The sequence below is a fragment of the Sciurus vulgaris genome, assembly GCF_902686455.1.
Source record: "Sciurus vulgaris genome assembly, chromosome: 7".
In the NCBI taxonomy this organism is placed as follows: domain Eukaryota; kingdom Metazoa; phylum Chordata; class Mammalia; order Rodentia; family Sciuridae; genus Sciurus; species Sciurus vulgaris.
The window spans coordinates 42,812,329-42,831,805 of record NC_136467.1 but is presented as its reverse complement, the minus strand read 5'-3'; the positions used below and the strand labels follow the sequence as shown (position 1 = coordinate 42,831,805).

General features: G+C 37.1%; 1 protein-coding gene across 2 annotated transcripts; it reads left to right on the top strand.

Annotated features, from left to right (window-relative positions):
* Nucleotides 1-613: 613 nt before the first annotated feature.
* On the top strand, nucleotides 614-18,679 carry SMPDL3A (sphingomyelin phosphodiesterase acid like 3A). Of its 2 annotated transcripts, none has more exons than XM_079147609.1 (8): nucleotides 614-751; nucleotides 6,189-6,402; nucleotides 7,522-7,666; nucleotides 11,875-11,971; nucleotides 13,922-14,091; nucleotides 14,439-14,619; nucleotides 16,163-16,287; nucleotides 18,041-18,679. In XM_079147609.1, the coding sequence occupies exons 1-8, from the start codon at nucleotides 640-642 to the stop codon at nucleotides 18,356-18,358; spliced, it is 1,362 nt and encodes a 453-aa protein (XP_079003735.1). In that variant the 5' UTR covers nucleotides 614-639; the 3' UTR covers nucleotides 18,359-18,679. The 2 variants fall into 2 exon arrangements, with proteins under 2 accessions (XP_079003735.1, XP_079003736.1); XM_079147610.1 differs by lacking the exon at nucleotides 614-751 and adding an exon at nucleotides 760-1,011.
* Nucleotides 18,680-19,477: the final 798 nt, after the last annotated feature.

Below are 19,477 nucleotides of genomic sequence, written 5' to 3'. Positions count from 1 at the left end.
GTTTTCTCTGGTGGGAAACAAACACACTGTACAATATCTTTTATGAGGTTAGTAATTCTGAAAGTATTTTCCTATCCAAAGAAATTTCATGACTTATAAACTATCAGCATTTTCTTAGAGAGACCAGCACCCTCAAAAATGGTAAGAGGATGTATGCCTCTGCACAGTTGGCAGATTCTGACTTCTTTGCCAAAGTGTCTTTAAAAAGTCCTTGGAAATGTAAGATCAACTGCCTCTGTCCATACTTTCCATACAGCTCCAGAATGCAGACAGCACGATTCAGAGACAATGTTGTCACTTGCAAAATAAAATATAAAAATAAAAAGTAAATAAAACAATCCAACCTAGAATCTTTGAGCAGTGTTTTTCAAGCATCATAGACAATTATTACCTGGAAGGCTTGTGAAAACACGCTTTGCTGGACTCTATTCCCAGAGTCCCTAATTCATTAAGTCCGGGGTGGGGCCTGGAAATTTGCATCTCTAACCAGACTTCTCAGGAGCTACTACTCATACTGCTGATCCAGAAACTGCATTTTGAGATCTACTGCGCTATCCCAAACTTCTGCTGGCCTAGATGATCAAAGTACACTTCAGGGCTCTCTGAAAGGCCTTTGCTAAGGCGCCTATTTACGGCCTGATGGCATTTAAGGAAGACGACGTGTGTGGGACTGGCCCAAGAGCATTCTTTCCCAGTCCAGTCACTGACGCTAAGAAACAAGACGCACATAATCACTACACAGCAGCTGAAGGTCAGGCAAACCGACTCGCTGGGCATTAGCCTATGCACGTGATCGGCTGGGCGTCTACACCCGCGCCCTCTTCTGCCTCCTCCCCACCCCCAGGCCTGCTGGTCCCAGTGGAGCCGCAAGACACGACAGCCCGAGCCTCCCGGGTCCGCGGCCCGCCATGGCGCTGCTGGGCGCATTCCTCTACTGCCTGACGGCCGCCTGGTACGGCCGCCCGGGCTTCGGGCTGCCCACTGGCGGCGGGTGTCCCGCTGCGGCGGTGGGTGAGTCGTCCGGGAGCTGCGGAGGGCGCTGGGCCGAAGGGCCCGCGCAAAGTTGGGAAAAAAGGCGGGGCGGCCGAGCGCCTCGGCGAGGCGCAGGCAACCCCGGCTGGCCCGACAGCGCTGACCCGGCCGCGGGGCGCACAAGGGCAGCGCAGGGCAGGGCGGCAGAAATCGGGAGCCAGGTCCCGGGCCGGCGAGCCGGGGCTGGCGGGGAAATGCCCGCGCCGGCGGAGGCGCTCCTACTGGCGCGTCGGGTTCCGCCCGCAGGGCATTTGTTTACATCCTGCGTCTTGGTTGCTCGGCTCCAGGGAAGGCTGCAAAAGTCACCGGCAGCGGGGCGTCTGTCCTCCTAGCGTCCCTGAACAGCCCAGAGCGGAGGAGGCCCTGCAGTGTCCCCCTCCTCTCAGGGGCACACGTTTCAGTCGGACACAGAGTACCGTCTGTCCAGCTCAGTGAGGTTCGTGGCTTTTTCTGTCACGCTCTCAGCCAGAGAGACACTACCCTCTTGGTGCTGCACACCCCTTGCTTGGTCTACCAGAGAAGCGCTTGGCCTGTCATTTCACCAGATGCCCACAGGCTTCCTGCTGCGGGCCCAGTTTTATTCTTTTCCAACACTGAATAAGGTGCCTGTTACAGCAGATTTCTCAAAGTGTGGTCCCCGACCAGCAGCAGCAGCAGCAGCAGCAGCACCTCACCGTTTTAGAAATGTAAAATTTCAGCCTCACGCCAGACCTACTGAAACTGAAACAGCTACGATGGGGCTCAACAGTGTTCAACAAACTATCTAGGTGATTCTGATGACCCTAAGGTTTAAGAATCACTGGTCTAGACTAAATAAAGGGTGAGAGATTTTACAATGCTTTCTGAGTCCTCAGTTTCAAACATCAAGGAGCCTGACCTCCCTGACTCCCTTTAAAAATAATTGCTCTGTTGGGGAAAAAAATAGGCAGGTGTTCTGTTTTGGGGTTAGCAGTCCCTGAGACTCAGTAGCAGCCTTAGTGCTCAACATCCGGTCCTCCCCCTTCTCTCTGTGCCACTCTTGTTTGCTCTCTCCACTCACGCACAGAACTTCAGGAACACTCTGGTTCTGGGGGAAGTGCCTTCTCTTTGTCCCAGAGCCAAGTGCTTGACTCTGCTGTCAGGCAGTTTGAAGTTAAGAACTGTAAATCGTTTTCTCTGATTGACAAATGTCAGTCATAGCCAGAAATCGTCCCCAAAATGTTGATGTATGATGATGACTTCAGCTTTGATTATAGTTGGAGTTGTGTTATGTTAACTATGTGGCTGTTTGGGATTTTGAGATAAAATGTCTCAGGTTGAACCCTACCAATGGTAAATTCTCCTTTGGTGTTTTTTTGTTTGTTTGTTTGTTTGTTTGTTTTTTGTACCAGGGATTGAACTTAGGGGCATTCGACCCCTGAGCCACACCCCCAGCCCTATTTTATATTTTATTTAGAGACAGGGCCTCACTGAGTTGCTTAGCACCTTGCTTTGGCCAAGGCTGGCTTTGAACTGGAGATCCTCCTGCCTCAGCCTCCAAGCCTCTGAGATTACAGGTGTGGGTCACTGTGCAGGGCTCACCTTTTGGTTTTAATGATTGATGCCCAAGATTTCCAAGAAAAACTTTCTGGACATGCTATGAAGCTTCTCTTCACTTCTCCTTGTTTTGGAAGAAGCTGCAGAGGAAAGGAAGAGGTAACTGGAATCCAAAGGCCAGAGAAGTGTTGACTTAGGGTTTCACTGTGCATATAGTATTTTACATGTTTTCCACTTGATGTGACCATGTGTCCTCCTTCCACCTCTGAGCCCCCATTGCATGAACTTCCTGAACAATTTCCACCATGCCTGTCTCCTGCTTGTTTTGTGTTTGTAGTACTAAATTCACAGTCTTGGTTTCTGCTCTGCTGAGTCCAGGTCATCCAAGCACAGCAGCTCTGGGAAGCTTCACCTGGGTGTGTTTGGCACCAATTCTTTTGATTCAGCAGACTGGGGCCCTGTTGCCGTGTTTAGTTACAGAGGAACTGACTTATAAACAATGACCACGTGTCCAAACTCTGAGCTAAGGTTCAGTGGGTTCTTTAGAATAAATGGTAACATTTTCTTTGACAAAAGACTTTCTGGTATGATTTTGAGCATTTTTCTAGGTATGTTGAACACACACACACATACACATACACATAATTTTTGCAATTTTATTATAAACATTATAGAACAAGAAAGTAATAGTGGTGTGAAGAATCTGGACTTTGATTCAGGGAACCTGGATTGGAGTGTGTGTGGGCTCTGCCACAGGCCAAATCCATGTTTTAGACAGACAGATACACACACACACACACACACACACACACACACACACACACACACACACAAGCATGCCTGCATATACAGAACACATTTTAAATGCAATTTTATTAGGGGTGGGATGTGAGGTCTCCAGAAGCATAAATCTCAGGTTAAGAATTTGTAAGAGATCTGTTCTTGGCGTCTATTTAAAGACATTGTTTAGTGAATCTAAATAATTAGCCCCTCATTTATCTGTCTGGCAATGCCATGTAGTAGAAAGAGCAGTGGAGTCTGGAGAGTCTGGCTCGGTTCAGATTTCATTACTAAATCATCATGTGATCTTGAATAAATCCCCAAATTGGCCCTGACCTAAAATGTCATCAGATACAAAGAATATTTGTTGAGAACTGGGGTTGGTCAAACATATTCTAGATGCTGGAGGTATATAAGCCAGACACTTGATTAAATCGAAAGGATGTTCCCTTAATGCATTTCAAGTCTTGGGTTACACAAATTTAATAAATTCATTATCTCCTTGGCCTTAATCTTCACAGTATCTCAGATGCTATTACCTATTTTCTTGTGAGGCAAGTGAGAGGATGTTTGACTGAACACACACAGGGAGGCAATGTGTGCGGTGCTGAAGGGTGGGATTCCTGAATTCATGTCTTAGCTCTGTTCTGTAAGATCTGTGACTTGGATTTAATCTCTGTATACTTTAGTACCCTATTGGTAAAATGGAGAATAATGAATTAATACATGTAAAATGTTAAAAAGCATAAACATGAGAGAAACAGTTAGTACTCCATAAGTTTTAACTTGCTTGCAAACAGGCAAGTTCAATTTCAAATTCCAGGTTTGGAATTATAAAGTAGTAACAGTCAAACTAAAGGTGGAGCTTACTAGGTGCCATGTGCCTCCTAAGGGCTTTACTTCTGCCAAGTCACTCTGCCCTCACAGCAGGCACTATTATTATTCCCACTTTACAAATGAAACCAGCCAAGATCACTCAACTAGATTAGTAGGTGGTGGAGGTTGTGCTAGAAGTCAGGTGGTCTGACTGGTGTTCTAGCTCTCCACCACAGCACTCCAACTTGTGTACAGTTTGCTCTACCTTAATGTTCTCCAAATAATACAAATATATGTTTACACAAGAATGAGGTGCTCAAGGAAAGGCAACCTCTAGGATGATTGTGAGTTCTTTGTCATCTCTATGTACAGGATAAAGTAAATCTGGAAATATAGGGTAAGGTATTTTCTGCATTATGGAATAAAATAAATTACTCAGCAGATGTTTTCACAAATGGTGACTAAGTACTGAGTAATTGACCATAAGGACTATTTCATGTCTATGTTCATCTAAGTCTGTCGTCTGGCACTTCTGAGTTGTGAATTTGTTATGAAATTATAACAGCATTGGCGAGAAGCAACCAAAAAGATTACTCATCTTTTCCACCTTAAAAGATCAATTTTTCACTTTATTTTTCCAGCTTTGGGTTTCATTATGTTTGCATAAATAAAAGTTTACATTCTTGTTTGCTTCTGGTTTAGTACATGCTATTATGTCACTTCTGTTGTGTTTCTGACCTAAATTAATTGGAATCATAGTGAACTCCAAAACCCTATGTTCGCGTGTATGTGTTGAAAATTTATTTTGAAAGTCATTTTAAAAGCAAAGTTAAAGATAATATGAGAAAAAAGTGCATGGAATATGCTCAGTAAATAAGTATAGAGACTAAATCAAAATAAAGAAAACATTTTCTTTTGCAACTCTAGAAATCAGTTGTTATCGTGAAGGTTTTTATATTTAGCCACATTGGGGGAAATCATGGCCATTAAAGGTGCCTCTTAATCATGTAAACCTATAAGAAAGTATTAAAAAAAAAACTCTCAATGTTAAAACAAGTTAAAAATAATACATAAGAAAGCAGAAAAGTCACTGAATTTACACATTAATTATGTAGAAGCAAGGTTGGGGGTCCTTCAAATACGGTTTCAGATTAGCTTTGTGTACATGAGCAAATTTCTAGTACATGATTTCCTATTTAATAGAATACTTTTGAGAATGAAATAACTTAGTATATTTAAATTACTTATCATAGTGCCTAGCACATAATAAACTTAATAAAGAAAGGTAACCACTGTGACTGTTTGTTCTTATATGTCCTTCAATGAAGTAATCTTTCTTATGATGATTTCCAAGCAGGAATGCTATCAAATGGATTTGGCTTCTCCCTGAAAATCCAATGGGAGCATTGTCTTTAACTGCTGCTTCCTATAATACTATAAATGCTTTGCACAAATATATAATAGAAGGTGTACCTCTATTAAATAGCTTTTAAGAACCTATGGGAATTTCTGTTTGGAGCATAAGTCTACAGTTTAAGATTTATGCTCTTTCCTTTAATGTTGAAAAGCAAGGTTATATAAAAAATTTACTGAGGTATACTTTTCTTGATTCTGCAGTCTATCTACTTGTGCGACCCTGAGAAACCACATATTTGTGCGTCAACTTTTTTGCAAGATGAATGTAAATAATTTCCCCAACCTTAAATTCTTTAAGGAGACATGCTATTAAGACGCAGTATGATATTATCATTGACCTTCCAGAAGGATGTCCCCTAAAATTTCATTATGCAAACTCATATTCATTACATAGTCTTTGTTAGGTAGTTGTGCTAATAAACTCATTAGTTCTGATATATGTAAGTTGTATATTTTTCTTGCTGTCCTTTGAATATTCATCTTCTCACAGGGAAGTATTATATTTACTTCATGATGTAAGAACATTTAAATTATTAAAACTTTTTCTCATGTTTCTAGTCTTAGCATGAATATTTGTGTGGGAATTCCAAAAGAGAAGTATTTATCAGTATTTCTTTTCTGATCAACAGGACAGTTTTGGCATGTGACTGATTTACACTTAGACCCTAGTTACCACATCACAGATGACCACACCAAAGTGTGCTCTTCATCCAAAGGCGCAAATGCCTCCAACCCTGGCCCTTTTGGAGATGTCCTATGTGATTCTCCATATCAACTTATTTTGTCAGCATTTGATTTTATTAAGAACTCAGGACAAGAAGCATCTTTCATGATATGGACAGGGTAAGTGAGCATATAGATATCATTAATTCCTTAGTACTTATTTATAGTATCCTAAGCTTCATGTGAATATTGACTTCCATAAGAAGAATAAATAGGTTTTAAGAACCATTTAAGTTAAAAAATACTAGATCAAGTTAATCAACACTGTGAGATAAGAACTATTTTTTTTTTTTTTTTTTTTTTTTTTTTGCAGTACTGGGGATTGAACCCAGGGCCTTGTGCTTGCGAGGCAAACACTTTACCAACTGAGGTATATCCCCAGCCTGAGATAAGAACTATTTTTGAAGTCCTGTTTTCCATTTTACAATACATACTTTAGAAATATGTCAGTGCTAAATTATGACTCCATAAACAGCACTCTTGCATGAATATTTTAAGGTATTAATTAATGTGATTATTGGTCTTGATTAAATAATCAAGGACAAAAGGCAACATGGGAGTTAGCATGCAATGATAATTTTGTCAAGTCTCATTTTCTGCTGGGACAATTAACTAGTTCCATCCATCATAACAGAGTGAAGAGGCCTAGATTTCTAGTACCTTGAATAATGAATGACCTTGGATAATCCTTGTAGTGTGTTTGCTTTGTGCTTGGGACTGTTTTGATTAGTTTATACATTGAAACTTATTTGATTTTTACCATAGATATCATTATTATTCTTATTTTACAGTTAAGAAAATGAAGGCACTGGCATCTAAATACTTTGTCCAAGTGTACATATCTAGGCCATTTGGCTCCAGAATCTGCTTTACAGATACTGTAGTTTTTTTTTTTTTTTTTTCCCTCTCACATTATATTTTTGTTAGTTTTCTTTTTATAGAATTCTCTGTGGGGGAGAGGTATGTGAAGAGTTTATCAACTCCCCGTTTTGTTTTGTTTTTTTGAGATGGTATCTTTCTGTGTTGCTCTAGTAGGCTTGAGTTCCTGGCTTAAGTGATCTTGTTCTAGTTTCCCGAGTAGATGGGATTCAGGTGCATGCCACCTTGCACCTCACCTGGCATCAACTCTTTAACTGTGATCTGCTATTTGAAAGTGGAAGTCTGCAAGGTATTGTGCCTCAGTCTAGTGACTCTTAGTAAAAGTAGATTTTGTTCTTTACCACTCCTTCTCCTTTTCAGGGATAGTCCACCTCATGTTCCAGTACCTGAACTCTCAACAGACACTGTTATTAAGGTGATCACTAACATGACAATGACCGTCCAGAGTCTCTTTCCAAATCTCCAGGTTTTCCCTGCCTTGGGCAATCATGACTACTGGCCACAGGTAAATGTGACATCAATTTCCAGAAATATTTAGAGGATTTTTCCCATCATTAGTTTCAAAATTATGGTGATTGCTAGCTAGGAGTAGGGCACAGGAATAGGTCTTATGGAAGCAGAATTTATCCTTTGTGATAATCATCAAAAGAAAGCAAGACAAATGCTTTGGGAACTTTAAGAGAATATTTTAAATAATTCATAAAAAGTTATATCAATACTGAGTTTTTCAGAAGCAAATTACCCAGTTTGTAGATGATTAACTCCTGTTTTCCTTTACAATATTCTCTAGATTCTCCTTTTTTTTCAATAACTTTCTTATTCATTTGCATTCCCATGGCAGAGTTAGAAAAGAAAATTAATGTTGACATTAATTTTCCAGAATTTCTATTAGGCATACAAAGGTCTGCAATCTCTGATTGTGATTAAAAACAAAACAAAAATAAAACATAAAATGCTATAATAACCAAAGAGGGAGTCTATGTTCAAATCCATTTTATCTAATTAAGATGTGATTCACAGCAGAAACTGTGTTCAGAATATTATTGTCTGATGTAGCCCTGGCCCCAACCACTCAGAATGACTATTTGTTAAGGTACCTGTGCATAGCAGCTGGTACCAGTTGTGGTTACAAGGTCCTGGTTGTAGTATTGTAGAACTGTAGATTTGTATAGATGCAAGAGATCTCTGAGATTACTGTGTAGTCCAGGGTTTGGCAAACTGTGGCCTGTGATTCAAACTTTGTTCATTGCAATTGCATTTATTTCATAAATAAAATTTTATTGGAACACACTGTGTTTCCATTCTTTTTTTTTTTTTTTTAATTGTCTGTGGGTGATTTTGTACTATAACAGCAGAACAGAATAGTTATCATAGATGCCATATAGATAAGCCTGGTGGATATACCATCCTTCCCTTTATAGAACCGTGTGCTGTCCCTGGTCTGGATCAGCCCTCCATTTATACAGATGAGAAAACTGAGGCTCAGAAATGTGGAGTTGCTTTTCCAAGTGCTCACAAGCACTTAGTGGCAGATCCCACGTTCTGGATCTTTTTACCCTAGTCCTGTGTCTATTTGGAGCAACATCCTTTCATGCATCCCTTGCTTTTGCCAGACTGCCACAACCAGTATTTCCTAAATATAATATTTACTTTGTCCACTTTACCCCCTTTACTTAGAATATCTTTTCCATCTGCGTCAAATGGATGGTGAGTGGTAGTCTTGATTAATTTAGCTAAACTAACCTCAGTAGAGTGATTTTGAAAAGTTATACTCTAGGACAAGCTTCAGTTTCAAGTGACTTCTTGGCTTTGGCCTGCAAGCTTGAGCTAACAGCATGTGAGTCTTTGTGAACCAGCCTCTCAGCCAGCAGTCAACTATTATTACTATTGGGATGTTAAAACTACACGGTGCAAGAGCTTGGGGATAAACAATGTCCAGAAGCCCAAGGTTACATGCATTGTTTTTATATGCCTTAGGTGACAGGCACATTGTAAAATAGGGAGTTCAGATAATATTCACTAAAATTTAAATCTCTATCCTGCCCTGCTTCTAAGAGCTTGACTTTGCATAATTCCCATAATATCCCTCATCACTAGGTCACTCATTTGCAAATAGGAGCGATAATACTTGCCTTGCAAAGTTTTTATGAGAATTAGTGATACATACGAAAAGAAAACATCTTGCTTCCTGGGACATAAGTGTGGTGGTGGTTTTTGTAGCACAGAGGAGTGGCACAGGATGCAATTTTTTCTGACTCCTTTGAAGATTTGTTTCATTTTATCTTTATTTTTCTCTTCTTTTCATCAAATCAAACTTAAAATAATCCAAAGATATAGATTTTAACTTACAAAACTTATTCTATTATATGTACAGCTAAGATAAATGGGGTGCATCCACACCTTAAATAGTTCATTCTTTTTCTTTCTAGCTTTTTTTTTGGGGGGGGGGACAGGGAGGGTTGTTGAACTCAGAGCCTCTCATGTCCCAAGCCTATGTTTTGTCACTGAGTTATATGCACAACTCCTAGCTTATGATTTTTTTCTTTGTACAGTTGCCATCTTTCTACCTCACAGTTTTAGAAATGTCAAATGTCACAGGAAAGCTCCTCAACACACTTTCCTAAAGACTGACATCTGGGATCTAATTTTGAAGAATATAAAGAATAAATAAATTTGAAAAGTGTGAGTTTTCCATTAAGATCCCATACAGATCACCATAGCTCCATAAACTTGCATGGATCCTTCCTGTTACTGTCTGATTGTGGTCCCCATTTACCCCACACTGGCAAGACTGGTGCTACCAAGCTTATCACTTGCTGTTATGCTTCATTTCTCTGTAGTGGGCAGTCAAAACCCAAAAGAATTGAGAAGGTTGCAAGGTTCAAGAGACAACTGGACCTAAGAGTGACGGTGGGAAGTCCTGGGGATTAAAAACCTCCTCTGGGACTTATCAACTGCCAGGATAAACTATTCAGTTTCTCTGGTGCTCATATTTCTCATATTTAAAATACCAAAATCTAGAATGATTTTTATATACAGTCCTATGTAAATATAGCTCTGCATCCTCATATTAAACCAATTCTCAGAAAATATTTTCAAAAACTACTTTTGTACCGAACATGTGCATGCCTTTTTCTTGCCATTATTCACTGGACAGCATAGCATAATGGCTATTTACATGACATTTAGAATGGATTAGGTATTATAAGTAGTCTGGATATGATTTAAAGTATACATGGGAATGTATAGGTTTTATGCAAATTATATTCCATTTTATATATAGGACTTGAGCATCCCCAAGATTTTAGGGGAATCCTGAAACCAATCCCCTGTGGATCCTGAAGGATGGATTGTTACATGTCCTGAATTAACCTGAAAAAACAACAACAACAACAAAAAAAAAAAAAACAAGATTTTGATTATTTTTGTATTGGTTCATCATAGTTATATATACAGTAGGTTCATTTTGACATAATTATAAATGCATGGAATATAATATGCTCTAGTTAAGCATATTACTGATACTTACCATCTCTTTCCCACTATTCCCTTTCCTTTACTCCACTCCTCTTTTTTTAAAAAAATTAGGGTCTTGTGGATATACATAATGGTGAGATTCACTCTAGTGTATTCATATATGAGCATTGGAAAGTTAGGTCAGATTCATTCCATTATTTTCCCCTTATCTCATCCCCCTTCTCTCCCTCTCAATCCCCTTTAACTCCCCTATTGATCAATGTTGACAGAGAAACTCCTCTAAGATATAGTTTTATTTAGCCTGTAGATGTGGGGAAATGATGAGTTAAGAAAAGGGCTTTAGTTTTTCATATTTCTTTAAAGTAGAAATTATTGTCCAGTTTCACAGATGATTTGTGGGGTTTTATTTAGCATTTTTAAAAGTTCTTTCTTCCTAGAGTTTCTGTCACTATTAATAAAATTTCATGAAAACAAAGGTACTTTATGATAATGTAATAAAATTGGTATAATACAAGGACACTTTTTGATGAAAATGCTTTATATTTTATAAAGTATTATTTAAAAAATCAAAACATGTTGATTTATAACTTAGATGGCCATAAAGACACTTCTTCAAGTCAAAAGCTTGTGGTTGAAAATCTTTATTCAATGAGTTCAGAAACTCCATAGTAATTGTAGCATTTGGAGGACTTGTTAAATTCTTAAATCATGTTCTTCCAGTTCCCACGGTATGCTAGACCAGGTCCTGCATGTCAGCTCCGACCTGTCTTCAGTAGCTGTTTCATGAGCACACTCCCACGTCCATGCTATACCCTGACCACATGAAAACAGGAGCTTTTCTCTGTTCGTGGCACTGCCCACTGTGCTTTTGGGTCCGTGTCTGGGCCATTTCTTTTGTTTGGGTGGCCTTTCTTGTCAACCTGATGAAGTCACCTAAGACTGAACGTGATCGCTCTCTTTGCTCTCCTCCCTGACTTGACTGTCTCTGCTTCTCTGCTCCCAGGACCTCTGTGGTAGGACAATGTCTCATAGTTTATTACATTTTGCCCTCCTTCCCCCAACTAAGTTAGCAATTCCTTGAAGATGAAATCTGTCTAGAGTTCAGTCTTGTGTCTACAGATGCCCCACATGGTAATCAGCACTCAAATAATATATAAATTAATTAATCCTTTAAAGTTTAATTAATTAATTAATATCTTCAAAGTTTCAATGGTGGATTATATTGTTTGTGGCCAGGATCAGCTGCCTATAGTCACCAGTAAAGTGTACAATGCAGTGGCCAACCTCTGGAAACCATGGCTAGATGAAGAAGCTATTAGTACTTTAAGGAAAGGTAAGTGAAGAAGGATCCCCATTTTGTCTCCTTTTTTACTCATGTTGCGTAGTATTAAGTCTTGAGTGTTTGCTTGGATAAGCCAGGGATGGTGAGTAGTTACATTGCCATGTGACACACACTGTGAACCTGTTAATCATAAGGAAGCTCTCTCCCTTTCTTTCCACTCTCAATTAGTATGGTCCACAAGAAGCTAAAGCTGAATTTAAAATTGGAATATAAATAAAGTATATGTTTTCAATTTGGAAAATTGAGAAGAGAGAAAGGACCCTAACATTTAGCCAGCAAGCACAATCTTACAGAACTAGCAACTAGCAAAGTGAGAATAACGAAGTTTTTCACATGAACCTCAAGTTGCTTGGAAAAGTCACGTGGAGCCAGTGCCTGGTAAAGCCTTTCTGGTGTTTTCTTGAAGGCCCCTTCTTCACTGACTCCCAACACATAAGGATGTAAACCCTGATATTTTCTGAGCTTCGCTGGAGTGGTGATCTGTTAAACTAAACTTTTAGTTTTTTAAACTTTTGAGACAATTATTAACTTAATGGTGGACTTCTCTCAGTTCGAAGTCTCTTTTTCACTATTTTCTTTAAACCTTCTGCCACTATTTTTTTTTGCTAATGCTCAACAAATCACAGGATGTATGACTTTGAGCTCTATTAGCTTAGAATTAGGTCATGGACCAGAGTCATCTAGGGAACTGTATCTAGTCCTATACCCCCAAACTGAAACACCTTCAGAGAGCTTGTGCATGTTGAAAGAGCCATAAGGAACAATCAAGAATCCTAAAGAGACGTTCTGGATTATAAAAGGGCTCAACTCAGTGCAGTGAAAGGAGGGCAAAAATAAGCTGACATGGAATGCTGGTCCTAAGAAAGAGCCATATGAGTTGTATATCCACTCCAACCATGTTTATCCAACTTCCACTTAAAGATTAATGTTGAGAGCTGGGGTTGTGGCTCAGGAGTAGAGCGCTTGCCTCACATGTGTGAGCTACTGGGTTCGAGTCTCAGTACTGCATATAAATAAATGAATATTCTAAAAAAAAAAAAGACTAAAGTTGAAAATCATAAAAGGCTTTCAGTGAAAGTCTTTTTTTTTTTGTGGTGCTAGGGATTGAATCCAGGGCCTTGTGCTTGTGAGGCAAGCACTCTACCAACTGAGCTATCTCCCCAGGCCCTTGGTAAAAGTCTTAAAAGCAAAAATGATTTGAAAGACTTTAAGCTTTATCATCTTAAGAGCTCCAAGTGAGAGCTGTTTCTCATCTTCTAGTACTAGGAAATAAGGGACAGCTTTTAAAAACAACCTGGCTACTACCATAGTAAAAATCATAAAGTGTTCTGGCTATAGATAAGAAGAAATTAAAGAGGTAGGGATCAGTCATTGAAAGCTTGTGAGTGGGTAAGGAAATTAGGCCCAAGCCCTTAGTACCTAACTCTGGAAGCAACAGACCCTTGGGTGTGGATAGCCAGTAGATCAGAGGCCTGAATGGGATCAAACCTTTAAGCTTCTCCTCCACTGGGGTCCGTAACAGCTCTGGTTTATCTGACATTTTTTTCCTCTGTGGTCCCTAGCAAGATCTTTGTATATTCTCATTCTTTAGATTTTATATTTCACCATCTTTCATTTTAACTCCTTCATCCTATTGAAGTAGGGGTTGATAAATAAATCTTTCTTTTATAAAATTTAGCCTTATTGCTTAATGCCCAAACATTTAATTACTTTTTTCATCTGAATATTGTCTACAACTGTCATTTCCTCAGTATGGACACATCGAGTCTGGCACATACCAGGTTTTCAATAAACGTTTGTTAAATCTGATTGTTATTTAAAGAGGGAGAGGCAAGTCCAAGCTTCCTGACTGCATTGTAAATCTTCAGAATTTGCTTTCACAAAGTCTGCATATATATGTGTCCGTATTTCTAAGATGTATTTTTTAAATTGTTTTTACAGGTGGCTTTTATTCACAGAAAGTTACAAATAATCCAAACCTTAGGATCATCAGTCTAAACACAAACTTGTACTATGGTCCAAATGTCGTGACCCTGAACAAGACTGACCCAGCAAGTCAATTTGAATGGCTAGAAGATACTCTGAAAAGCTCTCAGCAAAATAAAGAAAAGGTAGATCCCATAAAGTCAAATCATCAGGGAGAAACAAAAGGCTAAATTTGTTTCTTTATTGAACTTGTCCAGACACAGGTATGAAGGATGATATTAAAATTTGAAGATTTAAAACATTATGATCAAGGTCATAGTTACCATATATCATCAACAGTGGAGTATAAATGAGACAAGTGCAGATGTAGTGACCTTAATAGTTTTATCTCTCCTTTTGTCATAAAAAAGAGAGTTGGCATATTTGCTTTCTGAATTTTAATTAATATACTTTCACTCTTGCATATCCAAATGTTTAGTTATGATAAATGTGCAAAAAGAATCTCATGAGGCCTTTCTTATATTTTTTCCAGGTGTACATCATTGCACATATTCCAGTGGGATATCTGCCTTTTTCTAGGGGCATCACAGCAGTGAGACAATACTACAATGAGAAATTGATAGACATTTTTAGAAGATATAGCAATATCATTGCAGGACAATTCTATGGACATACTCACAGAGATAGCATTATGGTTCTTTCTGATAAAAAAGGTAGTGTGACATTCTGGGTTTTTTTGTTTGTTTTGTTTTAATTTGGTTCCAGGAATTGAACTGAAGGTGCTTTTTATTTTTTATTTTGAGACAAGGTCTTGCTAAATTGCTTACGGATTATTAAGTTGCTGAGGCTGACTTTGTGATCCTCCTGCCTCAGCCTCTGGAACCATTGGAATTCCAGGCATGCACAGCTGCACCTGGCTACATCTCACCTGTACAAGATAACTGGATCAAAGCAATGAATATTCAGTAAATTTACTGATTCAGGAACTCAGAACCTTTGATAAAAAATATGTCAGCACTGTCCTTTTCTGAATTTACTTAAATGGATATTTGATGAGTGTCCAAATCAAAAGACTAGGCAGGTAATTGGATTTCTGCACTATAAGCTCCCATTAAATGCACAGAGAGCATCATTTGTTTGGCGTCCACATAAAACTCCTGAAATGCTTAGCTCACTCCAATTTTCTTTCAGATCCTTGAGTTTAGAGAGATATTACTGTTTGTTATTTACCTCAAGTTTCTTTTTATATGACATGTTTTGTCTTTTACAGAATTTAGAAAGCAGAGACAATTTACACAATGACTTAAAATATACATAGCTCTTACCTGTAGGTGCTTAACTGCTATTCTCACCTATTCAGCAGTAAAAGAAAAGAAAAGGGAAGAGCTCTAGCAGTAGCTGAGAGTTAAAACATCAGAATTCGTATTTAATGCTAGATTTGAGGAAGATCAATGCATTTTCTTTCGTGATTGGGGAACAGTTTTCAAATACCTCTCATCTAAAATGAATTGGCTTGATAAAAATGACCATTTTCCAGCATTTGGGAAATTTTTTAACTCAGAAAAAAATTTACTCTTTTAACAGATAATAAAACAGGTGACACTTTGGTCAAATTCTTAGTATGTAATTATTGGAATATGGTTTTAGGTAGAGGCAACAGAATGAATGAGTTAAAAAATTTTTTTGTGTATTCCTATGATAGACCTGAACATTTTTATTATAAAAATTTTATATATAATGGTAGAGAAAATGATACAACAGACATATGTATTAATCATTTCATGATTCATATTCAACATCTATCAAGATTTTGCCACGTTTGCTTTTTATATATATATCTGAAATATATATCTATACATACATACATGAATACATACACATATGTATGTATGTTTGTATGTATGTGCATATGTATACTTTAGTATTTAAAAATGAAGTACCAAAAAGTGAATCTTCAAACATCAGATCTTATATCAGCCCTACATACTTCTGAATTCATTGCAAAAATATATAGATAATTTATATAACCACAATTTATATAACTACAATTATATAATCATATTACCAACAGTAATTCTTTGGTATTGATATTATGCATTTTCCTACTTTCTCAAAAGTGTTTCCATAATTGTTTCAAGTCAGGATTCATCAATATTTGGCTGTTATGTCTGTTAATCTCTTAATCTGGAAGCTATTCCTACTTTTAATATAGTTGAACTCAATTTAAAAGAAAATTTACTTATTTTTTTTCTCCAGGAAGTCCAGTAAATTCTTTGTTTGTGGCTCCTGCTGTTACACCAGTAAAGGGTGTTTTAGAAAAAGAAACCAATAATCCTGGTGTCCGACTATTTCAGTATAAGACTTGTGATTATACATTATTGGTAAGTTGGCATGATTTAGAGCTGACCCCATATTTATGCATGTCTTTGCAGTTTTTTTTTTTTTTTAATTTTAGTTGGATGTGTTTCAGCACAGCCTTGTGAGATGTATTTTATGCTGCAATCTCATGATGTTCATCCTTTTTATGTTTGGAATGTCTGTCAGCACTTTCTAAGTGTGGGCCGGTGAGGTTAGCCTTGGGGAACTGTATCTGCCCTCTAAGGATTTCACACTTATTTAGATGAAGATTTCATTGGATGGTGCCTTATTTATGTACTTGGATACAAATGGAATTTTTTTGCTAAGCCATATTAATTACTCTTTTCCAAAGCATAACTATTAAGGGGTATAGCCTCTGGGATCATATTCTTCTCTTGGGCTGTATTAGTGAACTTCTTTCTATCCTAGTCTATTTCTCCCTGAAGTGGGAATTAAAATAGGATAAATTTATTGAGTAGCTGTGAGGATTCCACAAACAAATCTATGTAAAACATCTAGAGAGATGCTTGACTCATACTAAGTGCTCAATACATGTTTTCATCAAATCTTTTATAAAGAAAAAAAAATCAAACTGGACAATTGCTTTTCAGAAAGAGTTCTCTGGAGCATATTCATGACTCTATGCTTTAGAAAATATAGCACCAAAAGGCTGGCCATTTAGGTTACAGGTACTTTAGCTTGGGTAACTGCCTCTTTCTACAAATATAATTTGGAAGATTTTTCTACAGTTAAAGGAATTATTTATATAATTGCATGTTTTCTAAATAAATTTATATAAGAGATGACTCTGTTATTCCCTAGACTAACAAGGAAATAGGGCAATAAAAATCTGGTTTCATCCATAAACATTAAGTGGGGAATAAAACAATTGATAAACTTGTTCAAATAAATTCTTTCACAACTGTTAGTTGCCTGCTTTTGGATTTGAACCTCAGCTATATATATATATACACACACACACACACCCATGCATGTCTATGCTTGTATATAGATGAATATATATATGATATATATAGAACTTATATAAGAATATATATACATATATTATATAGATATATGGATGTGTATGAGTGTGTATAAGTGTATATGTGTGTGTGTATACTCACATGGAATGATTCCCCTTAAATAGCTCTAAATAATTTTAAAAGTACAAAATTATAGTTTATATAGTATGACTCCATTTTTTTGAGAAAGCAACAGGGACACATATTTCCTAAATATTTATCTTTGTTTTGTACATAAAATATAGAACAACACATGTACACAGCAGTGCTGATAAATATTTAGCTATTGGTTCATTGGGGAAAATAGTGCCTTGATTTGTAGTGTTTGCTGATTTCCAAGATAGAAATATACCTGTCATGGACAATTTCAAGCTACTAAAGTGACATCATCTGACTTCCAATATTTCTGAACACTTCAGTCAGCTTTTGTGAGCTGGCTTGAGCAGCCTCTAGCACATTATTGATCTACACACAGCTGTTAGCAGTAGTCACCTTCGAATTGTATGAATTGAAGGGTGTTTATTTTGTACATCTCTCTTTATATTTTGGTTTATTTACTGTTACATCCTTTTATAATTTCTAAAATTAAAAAAGTGATGACAGATTTTATTGAGGTTCTTTTTCTTTAAAACCAATTTTAATGTCAACAACTTTAAAGATGTCATATAAATCTTAATAAGCACTCTTCATATTGTGCAGTGCTTTATGTGCCAAAAAAATGAACCAAGTTTGATACTGTCTTTAATTTTAGGATATGCTTCAGTATTATCTGAATCTGACAGATGCAAATCTAAAGGGAGACGCCAACTGGAAACTGGAATATATCCTGACTCAAACCTATGACGTTGAGGATTTGCAGCCAAAAAGTTTATATGGATTAGCTAAACAATTTGCAATTCTAGACAGTAAGAAGTTCATAAAATACTACAATTACTTCTTTGTGAGTTATGACAGTAGTGTAATTTGTGATAAGAAATGTAAGTCCTTGCAAATTTGTGCAATTATGAATCTTGATTATATTTCCTATGTTGATTGCCTCAAGCAACATTATATAAAGCATAACCAATAGAATTTCCCAGTTTGTGTTCATGGAAAATATAACATTTCTCTGTTTTTGAGATCAATTGTGGGGATTGTTATGTAAATCTTTGTGAATCACTGAATGGGCAAACAGAATCATTGTCTTTACTTTCTCTGTTGTGATACCCATATGTAGAGGTCCATAACAATCTAAATTTTATTTTATTGAATATATTTAAACTGCCCATTAATAGAGTGATGTTTGGATGTAAATATCCTATTTTCTAGTTTGTGTAATTATATCTATTATATATCCTTGTTGAAATTCATAAAATTTATTCATAAAATAAAGCAAATTACTTTTCTCTAAGCATGAAGTGTTTTTAATATAATTTTCAGCTTTGAATTCACTTGTTAAAAACTCATATCTAAATCGATGTTCAAACTGTTTTACATCTCATGTGTAAATTGATGCTAATATTTTTCTCCATGCACTGTCTACTCTTGGGGAGACACCACTGTCTCATTAGAGCCATCTCTGAATCTAAGAACATCATGGGACATATACTGCCCAGGTTTCTTCATTCTGTGCTTTTGGCTTTGTACAAAAAGCACAAAGCTGGCTTTTTGCTAAAAGTGGAGTTGGCTAACAGTGGAGCCATTTGGCTAACAGTGGAGTTGATGTGGCCCTTTCTGAACCTTTTGCTGAATAAAACCTGTGATACTGGCTATCATTGTTAATCCCATCAGATGACAAAGTTGTGAGACAGTCTCTCTAAAAGGCAATACCTCTGGTGGTCCTCTAACTATACTAACCTATAAGTACTGTAAAAACTGAATCACTGCAAATAATCACTCAGTCAGTTCTCTAAGACCAACTTGGAAGACGAAATTCTCTATTGCTTGGAAACTTGTTCTAGAGGTATACTTAAGAGTTAACTCTCAAAAATAAATGGTAAGAGTCATGTACAAAACATGTAAAAAACAATACTGTAGGATAGTATGTTTAAAAATAACAATAAACCAAACCTATAAATTATTTAGATATACATCAATAGGAAAAAGGATAAATGAAATATGGTTTATTATGGAATATTATATAGAAGTAAAAACAAATTTGAATAGATATTAAGCATAATGATGTTTTAAAATAGTAAATACAATATAT

Bases quoted from the DNA above. Each gene is read 5' to 3' on its own strand.
- SMPDL3A (XM_079147609.1), top strand. From the start codon at position 640: ATGGCATTTAAGGAAGACGACGTGTGTGGGACTGGCCCAAGAGCATTC. The intron at 14,620-16,162 runs GTAGTGTGACAT...TTTTTTCTCCAG, and splicing joins GGTTCTTTCTGATAAAAAAG to GAAGTCCAGTAAATTCTTTG. The intron at 16,288-18,040 runs GTAAGTTGGCAT...CTTTAATTTTAG, and splicing joins CTTGTGATTATACATTATTG to GATATGCTTCAGTATTATCT.